Source organism: Argiope bruennichi, chromosome 7, assembly GCF_947563725.1.
Source record: "Argiope bruennichi chromosome 7, qqArgBrue1.1, whole genome shotgun sequence".
Lineage (NCBI taxonomy): Eukaryota > Metazoa > Arthropoda > Arachnida > Araneae > Araneidae > Argiope > Argiope bruennichi.
The window spans coordinates 125,211,194-125,234,854 of NC_079157.1; the positions used below are offsets into that span (position 1 = coordinate 125,211,194).

Consider the following 23,661-nt stretch of genomic DNA (forward strand, 5'->3'; position numbering starts at 1 on the left):
TGAAAAGCAGAAAAAAATCAAAACAACAAATAAATGATGGTACTGATTTTGAGCAGCTTCTATACAAGGATAAAAATTAAGCCTGATTACCTCACAAATCGGTACACATAGGAAAACTACTGTGATCAAGATAGATCCAAAAATAATGATGAAAAAGAAGAGATACTAGTTGAAAAACTCTAAAAAAAATTGATATAACAAGTGTTTGATAAAACTTAAAATTAACTTCTAATATTTCCAAAGACATTTTTACCGTTATGAATTTTACCGTATTCTGAAATTGCTATGACAAATTATTGTGTTCAAAAAGACAGATAACTTTGTTCAAAACTGAATAAAAATATATATAATCTTTTGTATATGAACCTATATATTTTTTATATTTCTTAAAAATAAATTCAATTTCAGCTTTTAAAGATTTATTTAAATCTTTAAAAAAAATTATTTTAGGAGAAATTATTAAATTACAATATTTATTGCTTTTCATAAATTTTTCTATTATTGAGGTTTTATCTGAATTTTTTAAAGTTTGATAAATTAAACTTTGAAGTAAAAAATTAATCACAAAATTCTTTCTTTAGCAACATGAAATAAATCTAAGTAAATAAAAAAGTTGACAGATTAAAAAAAGGAAATTCAAAAGCTCTAAAGAAATAGAATTGTCACTACAGAGGACATTTTTTTCATACACAAAAATACACATAATAAACAAGTCATAACATAGAGATACATTTCCTTTCTCACAAAATATTGAAATTTCAAGATCTTTTCAAGTTTTTATATACTCTTATTACTTTATATACTTTTATTACTCTTACTTTTTTTTTATATACTTTTATTACTCTTATTTTATTTCCAATTAAAAATTAGAGGTTTGATACATTAATTAGATTTAAAATAAATTAATTCTTGCACTAATCTAATGGATGAATCAATACCATGACAAGACATCGGATCATGCACATCAGATATTAGAAATTATAATGTTTGAAACAAGTAAGAGATTCTTGGAATTTAAACCTTTCAATTTACTAAATGGAAACTAAAAGATAACTCATATAAATAAAGGAATTACGATATCACAATTAGAGTGAAACAATGAATATCAATGCCATTACGCACAATACACTGTCAATAAAAGGCAAGATTGTAACTGTCAATAAAAATCAATGAAAAGCTGGAATTTAAGATGGCTAAATATACTGGATTGCTTAAGGATTACTTATTAATTTTAGTAATAAAAAACATCATAGCCAGAATTGAAATTCAAAATAATCCTATATTATATAATTAACAAATCTCGTAAAAGTTCAAGACAATATTGATAATCACTATTTTTGAAAAGAATTTTTATTTTTCCACACATCAGATGAAATTCAAAATGTAAACTCCAGCAAATTTTATGTCAATGAAAATTAAATTTACTCGATAGCTAATTTAATGAAATCAGTATTTACAGCCACTGCATGGCAGAACTTCATGGTAGATTGAAACTTCACAAAAATAAATTATATGTATATTCCAAAAAAAATATATATATATTTAGATACTTTTTTTTATATTTATAAATCAAACCAATATATGCTATTCAACTGGGAAATATATAATCTTAATATCTAAAAATATACATTATCTACCAATTAGTATTTGGGCACCCATGCAAATGAGGATATCTGCTGCCCTCATCTACGTCATGCCTTCTGTACATATATATTATGTAGGAAACAGCTATTTGAATTAGTTGCATGCACGATGACACGAAATTCAGATCTGTGATTTCGAGAAAGGGGCAATTGTTGGATATCACAGAAATGGTTAATCCTTGAGGGATATATCTAGCGTGTTAAATATTCCAAAATCGACAGTGGCTTTTGTGATTAAGATGTGGATGATGAGTGGTGATTGTCCAAATGTGCTTCGACCTGGTAGATCCATGAAAATAAGAGATAGAGACCAATGACTACTATCCAAAGAAATTTGGAAAAAATCGATCCAAACCTATGGCCCACATACTCCAAGAGTTCCAACAATCATCCAGGACTGTTGTTTCGATTAATACCCTCTAAAAGGAAGCACCTTTGCTTGGTTTCCATGATCATGCTGCTGCTCATAAGCCTTTTATTACAAAATCCAAACTGTGCTGATTGGTTGAGGTGGTGAAAGACACGTCAAAGTTGGGCCGTAGATGTGTAGAAACAGGTTCTCTGGAATGGTGAGTCAAGGTTCAATCTCTACCAGTTGGATGGCAGAGTCTGGGTTTCGCATATGCATGGAGAATGCGTTGTACCAACACTAAAGTTTGGTGGAGGAGGAATTGTTGTCTGGAGATGTTTCTCATGGTATGGACTGGGACCCTTGATCCCAATTCATGGTAAGCTCACCATTAACTCCTACTCCACTATTCCTGACAACAATGTGTTTCTTACACTTTGGTAATATTATGGGTTGGGTCATTGTTATTTCCAGGATGACAACACCACTTCTCTTGTTCCACCATGGATTGGTATGATGACAATGGAGTGAACCTACTGGACTGATCTACCCAGAGTTCAGACTTCAATCCTATAGAAAACCTCTGGAACGAGTTGGAGAACCAAATAAAGGAGTGCAGAAACTGTACAAAATTGGTGAAAGAACTTACATTTCTTCTCCAAGTTGAATAGAAGAAAATACCCCTCTCCAACATCCAAAAACTTGTGGGAAGCATTCCCTGGAGGATTAAGGCTGTAATTGCTTTATGTGGAAGCTCTACCAACTGTTGAACAACAATTATGTTTATCTCTTTCATCACAGAAATCAATTACTTATTGATAGATTGGTGTATAAATTTCATTAACATACAGATCCACCTACCTATTCAATTGCCACTGCCAATTTTTCCTATTTTAACTATTTCTGACTTGTGAGGAATCACCAAATATAATATTTTAGACAAATCAGCTCTAAATAATTCAAGATGCACAAGAAAGACTGATGGGCTATTTTGAAATGTGCAAACATAGGAAATATTAATAAAGAAATACTAATTCTTTATTAATATTTTTTATTCAAGTTTTCCAATCAGTCAGACAGAAAATTTATTTTTTGAAACAAAAAAAAAATTTTTTTAATTAATAAATTTTTATTTATTTTCTCATTAGAAGTGATGAATCATCACTAGTTAAGAGCTGAAATGCATATTTTTACTTACATATTCAATTTAAAAACTAAATAATACTTAAATTGCATTCTACAAGCATGTTGTTTTAAATAATCAAAAATTCTGGATATGTTTGGGAATTAATATTAACAAAACAAATTTAAAAAGATTTTAAGAAGTAGTTGAAAACTAAAAGACAGATGCTTATTTCCTGAAAACTCTTTTATAACTAAAACATAAAGAGCATAACATTGTTGATTTGCAGGTTCAAAATTCTACCACATGATACTGTAAATGAACTATAAGGATTTTTATACTTAACTGCTTTTCAATAGAAAAAGTATCAAATGAGAACATTTAATTTACCAAATCCTTCTAATACTTTTATTTCATTTTTTTAAATTATTTCATATTATTATTTTTTTAAAGTATTTCATCAAAATTTAGTGACAATGCAATAACAATTCACAAACAGTCACAGAAATCAATAATACTTTATTAAATAATACATTTAACACTATATAAATTTGTACTAAGTACAGAATTTTGATTCTTTGTTTTTTCACTAATTAAAAACCTCACAAACTATTTCTACAACTGCAACCAACTCCAATTTATTCCAAACAAAATTTCAGTTGAAATATAAGAGGAATAAAATATGTTATATGCATTGATTTCTATTCATTCATCTTTATATTTGTTTAATATTATATATGCAAAACGTAGCAATGTTGAAAGATATGCTTTGAAAATACTTTTGTGAAGTTCAGATACCTCTGCTCCCCAAATTAAGCAAAAACCATAGTATTCTGAGAGCTTTTAGTTACTGCTATATATCTCATTTCAAAGAAAAAGATACAATTTAGAACAAAGCCATTCAAGATCTTGCTCCTACCTTTGAGTGGCATCACATTTTTATGAATTTTTTTTTTTTTTAATTCTGAATTTAAATAATAAGAAAAATTATAAAATATACATTTATATTTTAAAAACTATATGTCTTGTATTGTTAAAGATGTATTATATTTTAAAAATGAGAGTTGTCATATAACATTAGGAATTGAAAGTTTTGATTGCTTATAACTCATGTACCATTTATTCAAAATTACAGAACGCTATATACATTTGAATTATTTTAATCTGCAGAATTTGAATATATATTTGGGAATGAGTATTGCTATTTGAATAAAATTGAGTTTGTGTAAATATAAAAACAATCTTTTGTACAAAAAAATATTTCTTACAGTTTTGGAGACCATATTTATAAAATGACATGCTTTTATAGCTTTATTATGTGATAATTAGTTCAAAATAATGAGTTATGAGCTTTTTGACTAACCATATAGAGACATGCTCTTCTACATATATGGCATGTAGGAATCTATTATAAAAGTTCATCAAAACTCTAGAAAATCTACGGATTTTTAAAGTTATAAAACATCTAAGTGACAGTGTGAAGTATTTAAAAGATTGTGCTTTGCATTATAATTTCTTGCCCATACTTTTGTCCAATCAATATGTTCTTTTTAAAAAATTAGCAAATTTTAAAAGAAATTATAGTTGTAATTTAAATCTACCTTCTACGTACAAAGGATTAATGATGTCATGTCGAATTAGTTCAAAGTTTTCATGCCCTATCCAATGTTCAATATTTTTCTTTGAACCTGTGAAGAAGTTATCTACAACTGTCACCTCATGACCTTCAGACATGAGTCGGTCAACAAGATGACTGCCTACAAATCCTGCACCTCCTGTCACCTGGTTAAAAGAAATGCAAAAGAAACCATCACAATAATATTTAAAAAAATACACCAAAATCTTTTTATCACAATACTACTGCTATTCTAATTTATTTGATTAAACAATCTTCTAAACATTCAATAAAAAAATTTATAACAAAAGAATTACTGAGGTTATTTATAAAAATACAGATGCATTTAATAATTTTAAAAAAAACTACAGCAAAATAAATTTCATATTTTTATCAATTTATGTCTTAGTATAACACAAATTTTATATAAATATATCTCAGATGTTCTGGTTTCATATATTTTATTCAAAACACAATTCCCAATCTTAATGAAGAAAAAAATTTGACATTCAACTATTTTTTTAAAAAAATTCAAGGATTATAAAATTAGTTAATTTAGATACAGAGATACAAATACAATATATTCATTACTAATGATTAAATGCTTAATTATTTTTTACTTCAATTGGGTTTTGAGATAATAATACAAGCACCCTTACTTAGCCACCATAAGCCATCTACTAGATGGTAATTTCACATAAAGTAGGCATTGAAAAGCATCGGCTTCACAAAGACATTAACACCTTAATTGAAGCAAAATGTATTAAAAAAATATATACATTGGAAATACTGTGCCACTAAAATATTTTTAAATATTCTGTTAAGCTTCAATTCCAAAAACTATTTGATTTTGACACGTATTGAAAATCTCTAATATTCTTCCTCTTCAACTGGTTCTTTCGCAAATTTCAGTAGTACAAAAGTTCTCTTAAATGTTTGCCCCTTTTTTTCATTTACTTCATTCTGCAATAAGTTTCCTTTTCTTCTCCTTTTTTATTAGTTTCAGACATTAACTTTCACTTGCCTATTTTTTCAATACATTTAGAGCAGGCATTCTTTTATGATATGAAAATTCTCTACTCCATCACATTTCTTTCAATTCAGATGCAACCAAATGTTTCACAACATATATTTTTGTAAGTTTTTCAACTTCAATATTTATTTATATTTATTTAAAGAAAAATTCCCTTTTACTAATGGCATGGTCATGGAAATGTGTTATCAGAATCTTAATTACTTTCCACAATTTCTGATAAGACTTTTTGACTTTTTCAATGAAAACTTGTCTATTTGATTTTGGGATAATTCAAAATTCCTCTAATGCTTCTAAATTGCAAGAATTTTTTTTTCTGATTAATTCTTTTTGGCATTTTATCCCCAAAGAATCAAACATGAACTTTTCTGAATCTTTATCTGAAAAAAAAAAGTGCTCTTTATATTTTACTGGTAGTTTTCCTTTACTGTTAATAGTCTATGACAATAGAAGATTTCGAATAGCCAGTGACCATCTTTTTCATATCCTGTGCTAGAAATAGTAAGAGCAGACAGTCTATAACGAAGAATATATATATATAAAAAAAAATGTTTGGATAATTTTGGTCAATGATAAGAAAAACCTTTGTCTGTCAAGAGGATCTTAATTGCATTTAAGAATAAATTTATATGGTTTGGACTTTGGTGTTATAAATGTGTGGTAATCCTTCCTTGTATGGTAATCCTCCTTGCTATACTCTCTTTACCTTTCCTTCAAACTCACAGAAACAAAAGATTGGAGCGTAAGATATGGAGCAGACAATTCTTCCATATCAACATTTTTTTTTTTTTTTTTTTCTGTTGGTGGAATTCTTATAACCAATGAAATTACTAGGAAAAGTGTCAAAATGTGAAGAAAATACATATTAACCATTTTTTTAAAGCTGAGTTGGCTCTTTAAAACAGACCTTTAAATATAAATTTGGATATGTTATCAGATTAGAGGTGGAAGGTTGTAACTTGTGAAAGTAGTAACTTTGGTTTTTTACCTTTAAATAAAAGACTACTAAACTGAGAAGAAAATTTTTTAATGAAAATCTGTAGATATTAAAGAGGCCTATACAATAAGTTAATGAAGGTTAATAAAGCGTAATTAAATCAGGAATAATTTTTTAAAGCTTAGATTTAGAAAAAAATTATTTTTTTTTCCAACTTAAGTGCAACTTTTAAATTCCATTTAAGGATATGTTAAATTGAGGAAATTCCTAAAAAATTTTTAAACTGATATCTGCATTCCTTATCTAAAATTTCACCTTTGTAGAAAAAAAAATAGCTGTCAAAAAAATTACTATACGTTCTTTTCAATGTGTTCGAACTTGCAGATCCAAAAAACAAATTTATTTAAAAAATGTCATTCAATGATTTCAGATAACATAGTAATTGCCAGAGAAAATCATTAAAAATAAAATTTTAAAAATTTATTGTTATTGAATTGTAATATTCGTGAGCATAACAGTCATCGGAAAATGTTCACACTTAATATATAAAATAATCAAATTTAATTTTCACCTTTTTTTCCCCTCTAAAAACTGATTATAATACCCAGCTGAAATCATAAAGCAACATTTTTTAGAATGCGATTTTTAGAGGGGGGGTGAGAGTTCATAAATTTAAAAACTTGTGGTAAAAAAATTTTTTAAGAATTTAAAGAAAAATCAAGTACTTTTCCAGAGCCCTAATTAAGTAAAATAAGGTTCAAGAGGTTTTCAAGGACAGTTGGAACCCTGCTTTATTCCAGCAGAATAAAATAGAACAGATTTTCATTTTTCTCTCAGATCAAACTAATATTGCTCATGCTAGCCAAGTAGATTATGAATTCTTTCACAAAGTTGTATATATATAAATGTGCACAGTTAAGCTCAGAATAAAATTCTTCATAGTTTTAAAATTTTCACTGCAAAAAGAATATAAAAGACACATATTCAATTTGAATCAAAAGCTTCTTTGATAAAAGAAGAATTTATAAATACATAATGAATAAGCATTTCTGTTCATATTTAAAATAAATGACAAAGGAAAAATAAATGCTAACTTTGCAGTTATTGTAACAATAATCATTATCAAACATGTCAATTTTGTAATAATACAGTGTTCAAAATATGCATTATCATGTCAAAGATGCAAGCAAGTAAAAAAAGGAACGTTTCATAGCTTAAAGTTGATGTATTCAGCAATTTTGGCAATTAACGTAAAAGTCTATAAATAAACATATAAATTTAGAATTTTGATTTTTAATAAACATAAATATTTTTAAACTTACCAATATCCTCTTCTTGTTCATGTAGTTTAATTTTTTTACTCTAGGAAATGGCTTTGATGTTAGATCTTGCAGTTTATTAACTTGTAAAGTTAAATTATCAAGTTTTCTACTCAGCAATAAATATTCTGAATCATTTCTACAAATATAATTATACAAAAATTTATTTCATAATAAAAAGCAAAATGATTTAAGCAATATTTTTATAAAATTCAAAAAATACTGATTATGTATATAATATCATAGATGTTGATTTATATAAAAGGTCATTAAATGTCCATACGTTTTTGTTTGTCACCCACCAAACCAAAAAAATAAAGCATGTATATTTTGATGCTCTATCAGAAATATCAACCTAGAATTACCAAGCTTAGTACATATTTACTCATAACTGAAAAGAGATGCACTTTTGAATGACATTTAAAAAAATTTAATAAAAAAAGAAAGAAAATTTTGAAAATTATTTTTACACAAAATAGTTTTAAAACTCATTTTTAAGTCTGAATATAGGTTTTATTTCATTCCAACTCTCAGAAAATATTTTCTTAATCCTATTTTTTAAAAATGTTGAAATACAATTTATAACAATGATTTTTATAGTTCTAGCAAAACTGAAAATATTTATTTTTACTAAGCCATATGATATTTTTTCATTATTGAAAATTAAAATAAGAAGATAATGTTTATTCTAAACCTATAGAGCAGGTTTTGCAGTAAAATGTACTTTTATTAAAAAGATGAAGCTTTTTTTTTAATAACTTGTTACTTGCATTATAACCTCAAGTAATTAAGGCTCAAATGCAAGAAAAATTCATATTGTACTTCAAAACTTTGCTTTTCTTATAACATTTCATATAAAAACATAATGCTGTTCAATTAGTTTAAAGTTTTGCCTTCTGAAAGTAGAAATTTGCATATCTCTGTAGAGTGATAAAATAATTACTCATAGCATCAAATAAATTATAATATTCAAAAGTACATGCAAAACTCTGATAACGAATCATTTCCCCCTCCACCTTTAAACAATATGTGTCAATTCAGCTAGAATATCACTGGTTTAAAAAGAATTTCTATCTAATTTTAGATGATATCACAGATTAATCATAGAGTCAATTCATTCTCCTTTGATGCACATTAAACTTGCTAAGACAATTTAATAGTCATATTTATTATGAATCTTGCAGAAGAATGCCTACTTAGCAAAGTCAGAAATGACATGCATCAGAGAACATGCAAAAATACAGGCAATAGTGACATTGATCCTAATACATCAGATAGCACATGGGCTTCCCTACCTCAATGAGGCTAGAATAGATGACAGGCACAATAATACATATCACACATGAAGACCAATCAACACATAAAATATTTAATTAAAATTAAGCTTGACCAATATTGCAAGCAAATTAGCTGATTAGTACATTATATTTAGGATAGTCTTAGTACAAACTTCGCATATATTTATTCTTGCTAATTTTTCTAGAAGATATAAAGAAAAATATTTGGAAAATCTCAAGTTTAATATTTATAATTTTTAGATAAAGAAAAAAATATTAAATTTGATAGTTTTGCATACAGCCATTACATAATTTTATTTATGTACCATTCATTACATATTCTTCGCTCCACATGTTAATAGTTTGGATTTAAATCCAGAACTTCATTTGTAGAATTATGTGGTACCTTATATATATATATATATATATATATATATATATATATATATATATATATATATATATATATATATATATATATATATATATATATATATTGCTAATTCAAGGATTTAACATTCAAGGATTTTATTTTGGTAATTGCTGTTTTACATAAATATATAATTATCTGTAAATTCAGAAACAGATCAACTTAAATGAGCTTCATCAGCATCTTCAAAATGCTGAATCAGTTATTTCTAATGCATACTGAAATGAGTGCATTTTTTATATCAATCTCTATCATTAGTATGATGCCCTTTTCCTACGATATGTTCATCAGTCAAATACACAACTTTAAAATTAATAATTCTAAAATAGCCATAGACTGAAAATAGCTTAATTATATATTTTAAAAGAAAAAAAACAAACGGACCCACCTGAAAATAAAATAAGAGATATTGTAAGCCAAACAAGAATTACTACTTTAAAATATCAAATTTGTCTTTAAAAATTGCAAAGTAAATAATATTTTAATATTATTTACTTATTAATTAATTCAATAATATTTTAAAAAATTAAAAATCCATAATAATAATATTAATACTGTTCTTGTTGACTTTCTAAAAATTAAAAAGAAAAGAAAAGAAACCTCAAAAGTACACATACCTTTCATAATTTTTTGAATTTTCAAGGGCATCAGCCAAAAGTTTCACACTAAGGATAACTACAATAAATATGAAATAATTATTTATTGAAAAAGAATGATATTTACAGGCTAAATAAAAAATGTAACAACCACTAAAACAATAACTTTTTTTCTGGACTTTTTCCAAAATTTCTAAATCTGAAACCAAAATTTGAAGTTTTTCTGTGATGTCATAACACTCAGACATAAAGTCTTTCTAAACAGCTAAACATTGATTCAGTATGGGATTCTAAAGTAAACTTTCTCAGCCCTTTTCTAAGACAGTTGCTAGCTTTCATGGAACCCCACAGATAGACAACCTAGAGTGTTCCATATAACTAACCTAAAAGTGAACCCTAAGGAGTTCCGTACATGCTACTGTGAAATTAAGATTCATTGGATTTGTCTCTCTCTATATATATTTGCACAATGTCTTGCTGCTTCAGAATAATGATCATTCTCCAAAGCCATATCATATATATATATATATATATATATATATATATATATATATATATATATATATATATATATATATATATATATATATATATATATATATATATATATACTTTTTAGCCTATTTCTCACTAAAAATCCAAATCTCAAAAACTTTTATTGCCCAACATTTTTACTATTTCCCTTAGCCAAGATAGGCTTTTGATATTAGGGTGATAGGCACAATGTTGTCATGTTTGGCAAGAAACTGGACATCTTAACTTACAGTGGCAATTTTTGGGTAGTATATTTTCAATTTAATCTTTCATGGCAGACACACTATCCTTTAAAGTTTAAACTCAAAAAAAAAAAAAAAAATTGTAGGAGAAGAGTTGAGTCTTACACAGGTAAAATTTGCACTTACTATCTTGGTACTGTGTATTCCATTAGCTGGAACACTGCACCAATAAAGTTCTAAAAAGTATGCTTAAGCGAGTATTACAATGAAATAGAAAAAATGAGTCAAATCATTTACATATGAATGGCAAAAAGTTATTTTAGAAATGTGCGGCAAATTTAACATGACTTAAGAGTACAGTACAAGGAAACTTGTTCAGATTCACTATCTGAGGGTAATTCTAGCAGGGTAATTTTCAGTGCTTCAAAAATACTTAATAAACTTCTCCATGCCATTTTCAATAAAAGATTCACTACAATTATATATACAATAAAAAATAAATTATAATATAAGTATAATTAAAAATATTTACACAATTATATAAAATGAATAGTAGGAAAACTAAATCACGAGCAAAAAGTCTGTGCCGCACTAAGTAAAGATGATCAAAGCAACTGATAAATAGTCCATAAAGCTTCAGAGTAAGGGTAAGGCTTTTCAGTAATTATAATCCCCTCCCACAATACTCTTTAAGTTGAGTTTATTTTACCATAAAAAAAGATAGAAATAGAAAATGAAGACACATATGTTCTCTTTCTGTCATAACTATCCTGCCATATAACATAATAAGTGTACTGTTCTAGCTGGTGTAACACCTAATTTTATTTGACGATTATAAATATGCTTTTTAAAAAATTAATATAGAATAAATACTTTAAAATATAGCCAATAAAATGTTTTACAATTTTTTTTCCAACAATTATTTTTGTATCATAAAAAATTAAACAAAATTCCTTGAAAAAATAGATTTTTACACTATAGCTGAAAATTACAGATATGCTTGATTGTTCAATTGCCTTTTATTATTAAAAAAAAAGTCAACATTAATCGAAGACTTTTTTCTCCATTTTATAGTTGAATTTAATGGTTTGAAGTGAAGAAGTGAGCAAAGTTAAGCATTCCTTGTATTGGAGCATTGCAATGCAAAGTGCTAAAAAAATTAATTTTCACTTTTACATTATTGATAAACTGAAAGGAAAATTAAACAATAGATCAATTATATAACATACTTGCCTGAGATTTTTTATTTTATTTCTCGGTTTGATTCAAACAAACACAGAATTTATTGTCGTAATACTTTAGGGTCATTCCATGTCAATTTAACACAGAAAAAAAATATTTTTACCTTCACCAACTCAGATTTTCTTGAAATTTAGGACACCTGTACTATTGATATAAACTTAGAAAAATATAAAATTTTGCTTAGATACATCAAGTCATTTATGAATTATAGAGTTCTAAAGTTCTCATAAATGGCTTTAAAAACAGGTAAAAACCTTTTTCCAAATAACTATAAAGAATTTCTTAATTGGTTTAAAAGCTTGAGGTGGATGCTATTTCACAGCATCTTGCATGCTCTTTCCTATGATATAGGTTAAGACAAGCAAAAAAAATTTCAAAGTTAAATTTAAAAATTCAATTTTACTTTTTCAAAAATTACATATTTTCAAATTAATTCCATGAATAATATGAAGTAAATCACAGGGCAAAATATAAATTTGGGATGATAATGGCATCATTGTTGAAAAATTGAAAACAGGATATTTTTTTCACGAAATAATAAGTTAATAAAACTAACAATTACAATAATTATTCTAAATATGATGCATAATTTATAATAAATAAACTGTTTTAATGAAATAGAAGAAAATAGCAGATTAAAATGCAAGAATTATGACATAATGAGAGAACTGCTTCTGAAAGTTCTTCAGAAAATGATAATGATATTGAGAATCAGAAATTGTTAACAATCTTAAAATTAAGTTTTCCATTTGTACATGTAAAGACAAATAATAATAATAATTCTAACATGTTTACCTGAAAATTGGAGCATTGGAAAGATAGTGTGTTAATTTAATGCACCAAACTGAACTGGCCAGGCAATCACAAAGAATTCTTAAAGAAAAAGCCTTTTTGAAACTAGCAAAAAGCTTGCCAATGGAGACAGCAGAACTGTATATTCATTTTACAAAGATGATGAAATTAGTAGCTCTTTGCAAAGACCTTATGAATATCAAATTCAAATGCCATTACAACTTTTTAATTGGCAGTTCCAAACATTACTAACATACACTTTGCATATTCAACTCAAGAAAACTATGTTGAATTAAAATGTTTCTTGAAACAACACATTGATCAAGCATTGTCCATTAAAGGAATACTGCCGTACCATGCATTTATTCATATATATATACATCTAAAAAAAATTACTGAATTTTTTTTTTTTTTAATTTGAAATCAAAAGGTTTCAAAAAGGCTGCGTCAAAATCTATTGATAAACTTACATTAGCAAACATTTCAGGCTACAACACTGCTGTCTATGAAGAAAATTGGTGACTTGGATATGTTTTGGAGAAAAATAAAGATCTCAATGAAGTAAATATCTTTTTTTATCCGGGTCATCTCCATACATTTTCTATAAAAGATAGGCAGATATTCATCTTACATATGGATGTTCTGGCAAAAATAAATCATGTGACTCCTACTAGAAGAGAACTTATGTTCTTTTTGACAGTGATGTAGACCAAACAAATGAAGCTTTTTCAAGCTTAAAATGATAAACAGATCTAATTACTTAATAGTGGGAGGGGGATTCAGATATATTAGTGAAACCTTTATATCAGTATTCATGTTTATTTTCATAACAATGTCATTATTGTAATAAAACTAACTGAAAGTTGAATTAATAGAAAAGAAGCTTTACCTTGTTTTTTATTCTAACAATAAAACTATAATAATCTCAAATTTATATGCAACAATATAAACTAATTAATTTAAAAATCATAAAATATGTACTTTTTGAAAAAAAAATTAATTCAATTTTTTCTTATCAGTATCTATATAGAATTTCACATAATAGCAAAGAGTATAAAAAATGTTGTAAAATGGCACCTATGTCTCTAGCTCAATTATGAAAGCTTCTACAACAATTCAAAAAATTGCTCTTTATTGTTTTTAGCCCTATTTCTGAGAACTTTAGAGACTTATAATTCATAAATCTTGACAAAATTTAATATTTTTTCATGTCTATACCAATATTATATCTGTGTCAAACTTCAAGCAAATCTGAAATAGTGAAGTTTACACTAGTTTTGATTTGATATGGAATGACCTTTTGTGTTATCAATAATGCAAACTAGCGGATTTTTACACTAAAAAAATTCTGCTCATTTGTTTTTACTAAGTCACATCATTTAAATCATTTTCATTATTTTGTTCCAAAAATTAAAAATGTTCAATTCCTTTCTGTCAATTTAATAGCAACCACATTTTCAAAGAATAGACTTATGTAACTATATTTAGAAATAACTCATTATTCAGCTTTATAGTTTATCCTTATCAACTTAATATATATCTTTCAACTTTATATACATCAGCTTTTTATTATTTAAAATAGAACTATATTTACTTCCCAACAGGGTAACAATACTGAACAGACTATCAGAATCTGTCAGGAATGATTCTTCTATATTGTCAAACAATAACTTCATAATGCATCACAGTTTTCGATTTCCACTTCATTATACATTTATAGGGAAAAAAAACAATCATGAACTCAAGAAATATGAAATTTTGAACAAGGTTGAACTAAAAATTTAAATATTCAGAGTAGTTTTTCTCCCGAGCACAACAAAGTCATGTCACAACTATTAAAAAATAATAATAAAGGTCGATCAAAGCCATTAAATATAATTTGGTTAAGATGGGGAAAGAAATATTTCTTAGATTATAGGAATATTGTATGGAAACTTTTTTTGTTTCTCATTAATAGTACTTTTTGTTTAATAAAATTTATTTAACAATCAGCACACTTTTTTCAGAAATAGTATAAGTAAATGTATTGGACAATTTGATAATCTTTATTTTATTCACAAAGAGTTTTATGTGAAAAATTGAGTTTTTATTTATGGTCATGGTTCCATGTTTTTTTTTATCCCAATGTATATCAGTTTTATTTTGATTGTCTCCATACAACTTGTATTTGCAGCAGTAAGTAAACAATTTTTATTTCATTTACTTCTTAGTACCTTCAGAAGTTATTTACAATAAAGTAAATAATTAGAAAATAAACTTTAACTAAATTTTGACCTTTAAATGATTTATAAATCTGTACTCGGATAGCAAAATGTTAAAAGTCACTTTTATTTAACAAAAATTCACTGGCTTAGAGTTTTACTAAATTTTATTTAAATTAAAATTTTAGTTGTATTTGTTTTAAAATACAAGACGTCACAAAAAATCACCTTGCTTCTTTCAGTGAGCAAACACATAATTGATGTTAAAATATTTATCTACCTTCTAACATCAACGAAAAAAACTCCACGATGCTCATAATTCAATTTTGGGAGGAAATGCCTTCCAACTTTTTGCCGTCTAAGCACAAATATATTTTGCAAAGCTAAATTATAATAGGCTGAAGACATAAAATATATATTAAATATAATGTATGATTAATGCTCAAAATGCAGAAATCTCGAATACAATGAAATAGAGAAACAGCATAGTAAAAAGAAAACTTTACAAGAGAAATCCATAACATTAGTATTAATTAAATTTTAATGCAAAAAATAAAGAAAGTAAAAGCAAGCATTATTATACATTGTTTTAAATAAAACAAAAACTTAGAGCTTACCAGCTAAAAGCAAAGTCAAGGAAAAAAAACCTAGCACTCTCATATTGAACTTAAGCCGGCCAAACATGTCAATTCTTCACCTTACCATAAATAAATTTCATTGCTTACTCATCAAAGCATTTCAAACTAAAAAAAGGAAAGTTCGTAAAAAGATTAAGGATAACGCTGTAATGTGAAAGAGAAAATAAATTTTATTTTACTCTTAATTAATGTACTGTTTAACAGCAATAATCGTTGCTTTCGAACAAATCATACAGGACAATAGAGCGAATAGAAAACAGAAACAGAATATAAGCACAAACTCGGTTCACTTCTTTCATTTTTTTCAATCTTTTTTATAAAGTATAGCTAACCACTACTATCAAAGATCGAGTACATTGAAAAAAACATCCAATATAATAAGCATTTATATATAGCCAATAATAAAATAGTCTCACTCAAATAACATTAATTAGGGAATGCATCTATAATCTAGTGAAAACATTTTGTGATCTGGCAGTCAATATATAACTCAACTTATCGCGATAACAGTGAAAGGGTATCAAAAGGAAAACGCAAAAAGGGGGTAGAGTTAACCGGAGGACGTATTGGAGGATCAAGCTAGGTTCCAATTAGTGCCTGTAGATGGCGCCAGCAGTCTACAGCCATCTATAGGCGCTAACAAGAACTATCCCAATTGCAGGATAAGCTATAATAGGGGTTATAAGATTTGGCAAATAAGCACATTTGTGGCGAATTATGCCAATCTTTTTCATTACCTATTACGCGATTTTGTTTTTTATTTTATTCCGCCAAAACTTGGAATCGTCAAACTGATTCGTTTCTTTTACTCTTTCTGAAACTTTACTCGTTTTTTTACGCTCTTTCAGAAATTCATCTGATAACTTTTTTATTTTAATTTGATTTTGATGTAAATAAATTCTTTATTATTATTAAAATGTATTTATTTATTAAGAATATTTTAAGTCATTTGTTAAAAATTATTATTTATTAAATAACTTATTGAAAATGTAAATGTATTTATTTATTATTTTTTTCATTTATTTTATTATTGTATAATTATTTTTCATTTGAAAGAAAACGTCTCCAACAGTCGATAATAATAGAAATATTTTCATGCGAAATTTGAATAAATAAATGCCTTTATGTTATTGCGATTCGAAATAACATTTGGCTGCAAGGACTCTCCATATAATATATATATAAATTTTTTACTAAATGCAAATTTTTTTTCTAATAAAGGAGAACGTGCGCGTGTGTATACAGAGAAGAATAAATATGTAGGAAAGGAGGGTAGGAAAGTGTAATGTTTGGTAGAGCAATTTTTTAATTTTTATTATTTAAAAACAGCAAAAAAGTTTGAAGTTTTTCTGCAATAACTTTCGAAAATGTTTCCAAATTAAAAAAAAAAGATTTTAATTCATCTTTAAAGTAAAAGTATATTTAGACATATATCTTTTTAATTATAAAATCTTATAATATTCTTTATTTTAACAAATTTTTAAATTTTGATTTTCAGCAATATTGTAAATGAAAGACAAATCATTTTCATTTTTCAATCAAAGCTGAACAATTTTTCTTTGTTAAAAAATATGAGATAAAATTATTCATACTTTTAATATAATAAAATTTATAGGCTGGCATGCTTTCAATAAATTGCATCTTTCGAGGCAGGTTGTTGGACTTAGAGCTTTCAAATTTGGCTGGCAATTAGCGATTTCTTAGATAGCAATATTAAGAAATCTTGTTTCAAAAATTAAATTAAAATTTTAATAAAAAATTAACAAAATTCCAGCATTTTCTTTATAACTTCGAAATATATCACTGACCATAAACATTTTAAATTTTAAAAAAATTAATTTTTCAGTTATCTTTTTTTTTAATTCCATTCAATATTTTTCTTTTTTGATCTTAGTATTTTTCAAAAATATTTTTCATTGGTTTAGTAAACTATACTTCTATATGAGCACATTGCAATGATATTCAATACAATTTTATGCGCATATTATTGTCATTTTAATTTTTGAAAGATAATATAAAACTAAACAATTAAAATCTACAATCTTGGCTTTCTATAATATTTTGGATGAAGATTCAAATCTACTTTATTATCTTCATTTCTATTATTTATTTTTTATTTATTTTATTTCATTTATTTTAGGTTAACATAAAATTAAAAATTAGGTATAACTGGATTATCATCTTTTTTTCTTTTCTTTTTTTTCCCTAATAAAATACAGTTGATTTTTTTTTATTTGACCAACTTTTTATGGCTTTTTTCTATCATTTAATAAAAAGCAATTTTAAAAATTAACAACAATTCTATTAGTTTTAATATATTTACTTCTTAGCTCAATCATTAAATAAGTCCTCTATCAACTGCAAGATAATTCTTTTCGAAGGTTATGTTAATTATTTATATATTATAGTTTGCTTAAACAGTAATTCACATAAAAAAACTAAGAATTAAAGAGGAATTAAACTAAAATTAAGTATTAAAAAAATAATTCTCAAAAAAATTCTCATAAACAGTATTTTTTATAATAATTTACAATTATATGTAACTTGTTATTTTTTTGCAATTCATGCATTAATTTAACCAAATTAAATTTATTGCAAATACTTTAATTGACATAATTAAAGTAATACTAAATGAATGATGGACAGACCAGCTGGTCACCGAAAGCAGCTGGTACATCCCTAATTATTTCGATTTCGTTTCCAAAGTATACATCTAACAATAATCATCCTTATAATGTAAATGTGTTTTCAATGTGAAACAAAACCGTCTACTTATATCATTGGGGAACGCGGTGTTTATTTATTAAATAGTTAGCTAACATTAGAGCTCATGTTTCTTCTTCGGCTCTAGCCATATCATACATGGAATACCTGCTTAGTTATGCACCGACTCCTCTTAAAATCGAAAATTAATATTTATTGACTAATTCTCTATTTAGCATTTATTTTCAGCTGCCGGGTATGTGCTTATATTGTTATATTAATGTTGAATGTGTAACATGGACCATTAATTGTTCTATAAATTTCTATATATCTTTTCTAATCCACTACTATTCCTTGAATAATCTACATTTATTCTCTGAAAATGTAATGAACTTGTTTGTAGATTATTTGATGAAAATAAGCTGGAATGTATAAACCTCTTCAAACCCATAATGGGATTTATGATATTTGATTTTATCAAGTAAATTCTTCCAATCAGACTTCAAATCTTAAGAAATAAAAAATTCAATTAATTTGCATCAAAAACTATTGTTATGACTTTTTCAAACGCAATAGAAGGATATTGGAAAACCTATCAGGAAAAATGATAGAAAAAAACCATGAAGGAGCCCGAAGTGGAGCAGTTCTCTTAGTTTTCGGAAAGGGGACATCCTACAATGGCAAATTTTCAGGCCCTGTGTCTTAATTTTGTTCATTTAAATCCTATTACTCCTTCCAATGATTAATACATTAATCTTATCCGGTATCAATAACATCATGTAATTGATCTTGACCATTAGTTATCTGCTAGGAGAGAACAGATTAAGGAAAAAAATGTCTTACGGCAGATCATTTTTTGACGGCAGATCAAAAAGATCCTTATATTTTCTACAGACTACTTATATTCTCTTTTCAAATTTATCACAGAAATTATACAAAAAATAAATATTAAGGTGATTCGAACCTTTAATTCGAAATATCGTAGTATAATAATATTTTAGGTATCATTTTAATCTATCTTTATATTGTTCTTTTTCCTTAATTACAACAGCAATAAAGTAAATAAAAATGGTGTTTAATATCGACAATATCAAACACATTCTTGAGTATAAGACCAAGAATTAAGCAGGATCGGTCTTTAGTCGATTGCTTCCAGTTGGGCGACGTTCATAAGGTCTTTTTCATATTTCCTGCATACAGGGTTAATTTTTCTTCCGCCTTGTCATGGACCTTAACAAACATAAAAGAATCCTAGTAGTCTTTTTACGAAGGGTGTTGTATGTTCGCAACATAAAATTTACAGGTACTTTGTCTATTTAGTAGGGGAAAAAAGGGGGACACGAGAAGGGTATTGGGACCAGACATTTCCGTACGAGTTAAACGTCCAATAAATCATTATTAGCTCATTGAAAAAAGGGGCTAGGGAGTGATTAGTCTTTGCTAAAACGCATAAGCCTGCTGGCAAGAATGTTTAGTGAGAAAATGTATTGGTATTTTAACTAAATTTTGATATTTAAACATAAGGAAAAAGCTTCTGTCTGTTTGTACATGTGCTGACTTTACAAACCAGCCTTTTTGACAAATCAAATTTGGCAAATATTTAGTTTGGTGGGTAAAAATGTGCTTTTCAGAGTGATTAAAATTTTTTTAATTAATTAAAAATTAAGCGAAATATTGGTCTTTGTTCGGGATAACTTTTTAAAAGTTTACAGTAGAAAAATAGTTTTTATAGCATTATAAAATTAAAAAATATATATATATCCTTTTAATGATACCAAATTTGTTTATCATACAATTTTTCTTACAATATTTAATACATTTTTTGAAATATATTTTAAACGTATTTTGCAACAATATATATTTCACTGTTGAAAAAAAAAGCTCAAACCCGTTTTCAATGTTACTACTAATTTTGTATCAGCTTTTTTTTTTTTTTTTTTTTTTCTGTTTCCATCATTGTTACCAGTTTTTTGTCTATCATTGTTTCTATCTTTTTTCAGAATTTACAATTTAGAAGAATTCGGAAAGTTAAAACTCTTCAGCAACGGAAATTATTAACTTCTAGTCCACTTAACATGCTATTTACTTATGGATCTGTGGCGAAACTTTTCATGAGCAGAAAATAAAAATTTCAAGGCATTTCTTCTTTAAAAAATAATTAGCATTTTATGCATTGGATTCTGGTTCATTATATAAGTAGTGTTTTCTATAAAATTTGAATAAAGGATTTTTTTAAATAAAAGCCTTTTAACTAGGAAATGTGAATTTATGAAATTATTATTCTGCACTGAATTTATTCAAAAACAAGATATTTGTTCTTAATTCGAATTCTCCTGTAATCCTGAAAGGTTATTTTTAAGAATTTTATTTTAACATTTCCGAGCTTTTCCGAAAAACAAAAATAAGTTTTTTTTTTAATTTTTTTAATTTTTAAAACTTTTTTCCATTATGGTAGATATGGATATTCTATCAACATTTTTATTTATTAATCACCATTTTAACAAGACGCATTTCAAATTTATATATTCATCTACGGATTCTCTTGACAGTTTCAGTTTCTTTAGCATTTGTAGAAAGAAAGTTTTCCAACTTAAAATTAATTACGATCATTAAATCATTAATTATAAAACATACTTACGATCATTAAATCATTAATTATAAAACATACTTACGATCATTAAATCATTAATTATAAAACATACTTACGATCATTAAATCATTAATTATAAAACAAACTTGCGATCATTAATTCAGCAAGGACGCTTAAATTGTTGGGCAGTTATATCGATTGGATCTGAAATCAGCTGGATTTCGGATTTATATAAAAAGTTCGCAAAAGGAAATAAAAACTAGAAAAATTGCTCCCTAATAATAAACGACAATAATGATCTATGAATTTTCAATTATTTTTTTATGTAAGTCCTAAAAATTATTTATTTCTGACAATGTTCTAGCATTTCAATTTTCTTTTTGTACCAAATAAAGAATTTTCATAAATCTTTGTTAAGTCACTGAAATAAATAGTATAGTGACCTATTTACTTATTACAAATAGTATACAAATTTTTGTCCATTTGTTGGCTAGCTTATGTGCATTCATGAATTAAAAATTAAAGCATATGTTTTAAAGTATATATAAATTTACGAGTATGTTTGGTTTATTAATCCGTGTGAAAAACACGCTTTAATCATTTTCTATTTAGCGTTAATTTCTATTTGTGATTTCAATTCTATTGCTGAGTTATATCTATAACAACATTTTATTTAATACTAGTCACTAAATAACTGGCTAGCCAACGTTAATGGCGGCTAAAATTTTCAATTAAATACTTTACTTAACTAGGTCTTAATAGCTTCTTAAGCAAATTATTTATAAGCTTCAAATTTTGATAGATAGTCTATAATAAATATTATATTAGAAGACTTCTATGATTCTATTCATTTTACTATGCATTTTCCTTATTTTCTGCCAACGCCACTAACTATCGTGGATGCACTTTGATATTTTTAGTCTTGTAACAATACAATCTAATTTCTAACCTAGAGTAAAACAAAAATTGGCATTTTTCTTCATATTAAAAATATTTTTAATGTAATTTTTTTTTTTTTTTTTTTTTTTTTTTGCAGAATTAGATAATTACATTGCTTACTTTCCTCAGATCAGCTTTGCCAGTCATAATTTTTTTAAAGGACAGAATAATAATTCGCACAGTAAAACGAAAACTGAACATTTTTTTGCAAATTTAATTATAACTTTGGTGTTCATCAAGAATTCTTATGCTTTTGTATAATTATTCTTGATACGCTTAATATTTGCTCAGAATTCTTAAGATTTTTGCTGGAAAATGTGTCTAAAATATTTTTAGAAAATTGATTAAATATGAAAAAAATATTTATACTGCAAAAAATTACAATCATTGAAAAAAAATTTCTGAATATATAAAAATAACATTTATACTGTAATATTTTCTAAAGTTATCGAGGGGAAAAAATATCAAGAACTTGCTTAATTTTTAGTTAATTAAAATTCTAAATGAAATTTTAAAAAATTGCTCCGAAGTGCACATTTTATCCGTCCAACGTAGCAAGTGCGTACTAAGTTTGGTAGCTATATGTCTTACGGTTTGATTAATAGAGCGTCAACACCCAGATATACAGACGCGCAAACACATATTCATCTTTATTATTAGTAGAGATAGCTCTACTAATAATACGCTTTATTATTAGTAGATAATGCATTTCATGTTTGTAAAGATGAAGTTTTGTTATGGAATTTTTATTCACCCTCTCAAGTGACACAGTTCAAAATTGCACTACACGTTTGTATTCTCTATGACTATACATAATTTTGCTAGAAATTAACTTGTCAATTTACTTAATTTTTAATTTCACATGAGTAGTGTCATCCGGTACTGAATATGAGAAAAAAAACAATTTATTTTTAAATTACATAATGCATATAATCTGCACTAATTATAAAGATAAATTTGTGAGTGTTTGTATTGGTACTGTACAGGGAAAATCGTTTGATCTATAACAACCAAATTTTGCACATATATTCAGTGCGGAAATTTGAAATTTCGGTGGGATTTTTTGAATTTTCAGTTAATTAAAATTTGTGAAATTTTGGTGTTTTTGCAATAATTTCTGAAAATATTATAGCAGAAAAACAATTTGCACAGCATCTTAAAATTCAAAACATTATCTTTTTAATGATGAAAATTTTTTTGCCATATAATTTATTTTTTATTTTTTAAAAGTTTTCAAGTTTATTTTACAGCATTGTATTTTATTACTGAAGAGAAACTGAAACCATTTACATTGTTGCTCCTAATACCTCATCTTAGCCTTTTCCCACTGATATGACCAAGATATGAAGGTTTGGTTTATTTTCCCATGTTGAGTTGACTTAAATATGAGGCATGCTTTTAATAATTTTTCTATGTATATTTTGTTATATTATATAAAAAAAAGTTCGCCCTTTTGTGACCAAAACTGAGTGAATTATGACAATTTGAATGTCACTGTTTTATAATAAAAAACGCGGA

General features: G+C 26.2%; 1 protein-coding gene across 3 annotated transcripts in view; it reads right to left on the bottom strand.

Moving 5' to 3' along the window:
• The window catches only part of LOC129976263 (UDP-glucuronic acid decarboxylase 1-like), a 30,442-nt gene extending 14,022 nt beyond the window's left edge, over positions 1-16,420 (bottom strand). The window contains exons 1-5 of one of the 3 annotated variants that reach the window (XM_056089744.1): positions 16,328-16,420; positions 15,891-16,016; positions 10,344-10,401; positions 8,023-8,158; positions 4,717-4,897 (exon numbers count right to left, since the gene is read on the bottom strand). In XM_056089744.1, the coding sequence (XP_055945719.1) occupies positions 4,717-4,897; positions 8,023-8,158; positions 10,344-10,401; positions 15,891-15,957 (442 nt within the window). In that variant the 5' untranslated portion in view covers positions 15,958-16,016; positions 16,328-16,420. Of the gene's footprint in view, positions 1-4,716; positions 4,898-8,022; positions 8,159-10,343; positions 10,402-15,890; positions 16,184-16,327 lie in introns of those variants that run through there. The other 2 variants (XR_008785111.1, XM_056089743.1) reach the window with 2 other exon arrangements.
• Positions 16,421-23,661: the final 7,241 nt, after the last annotated feature.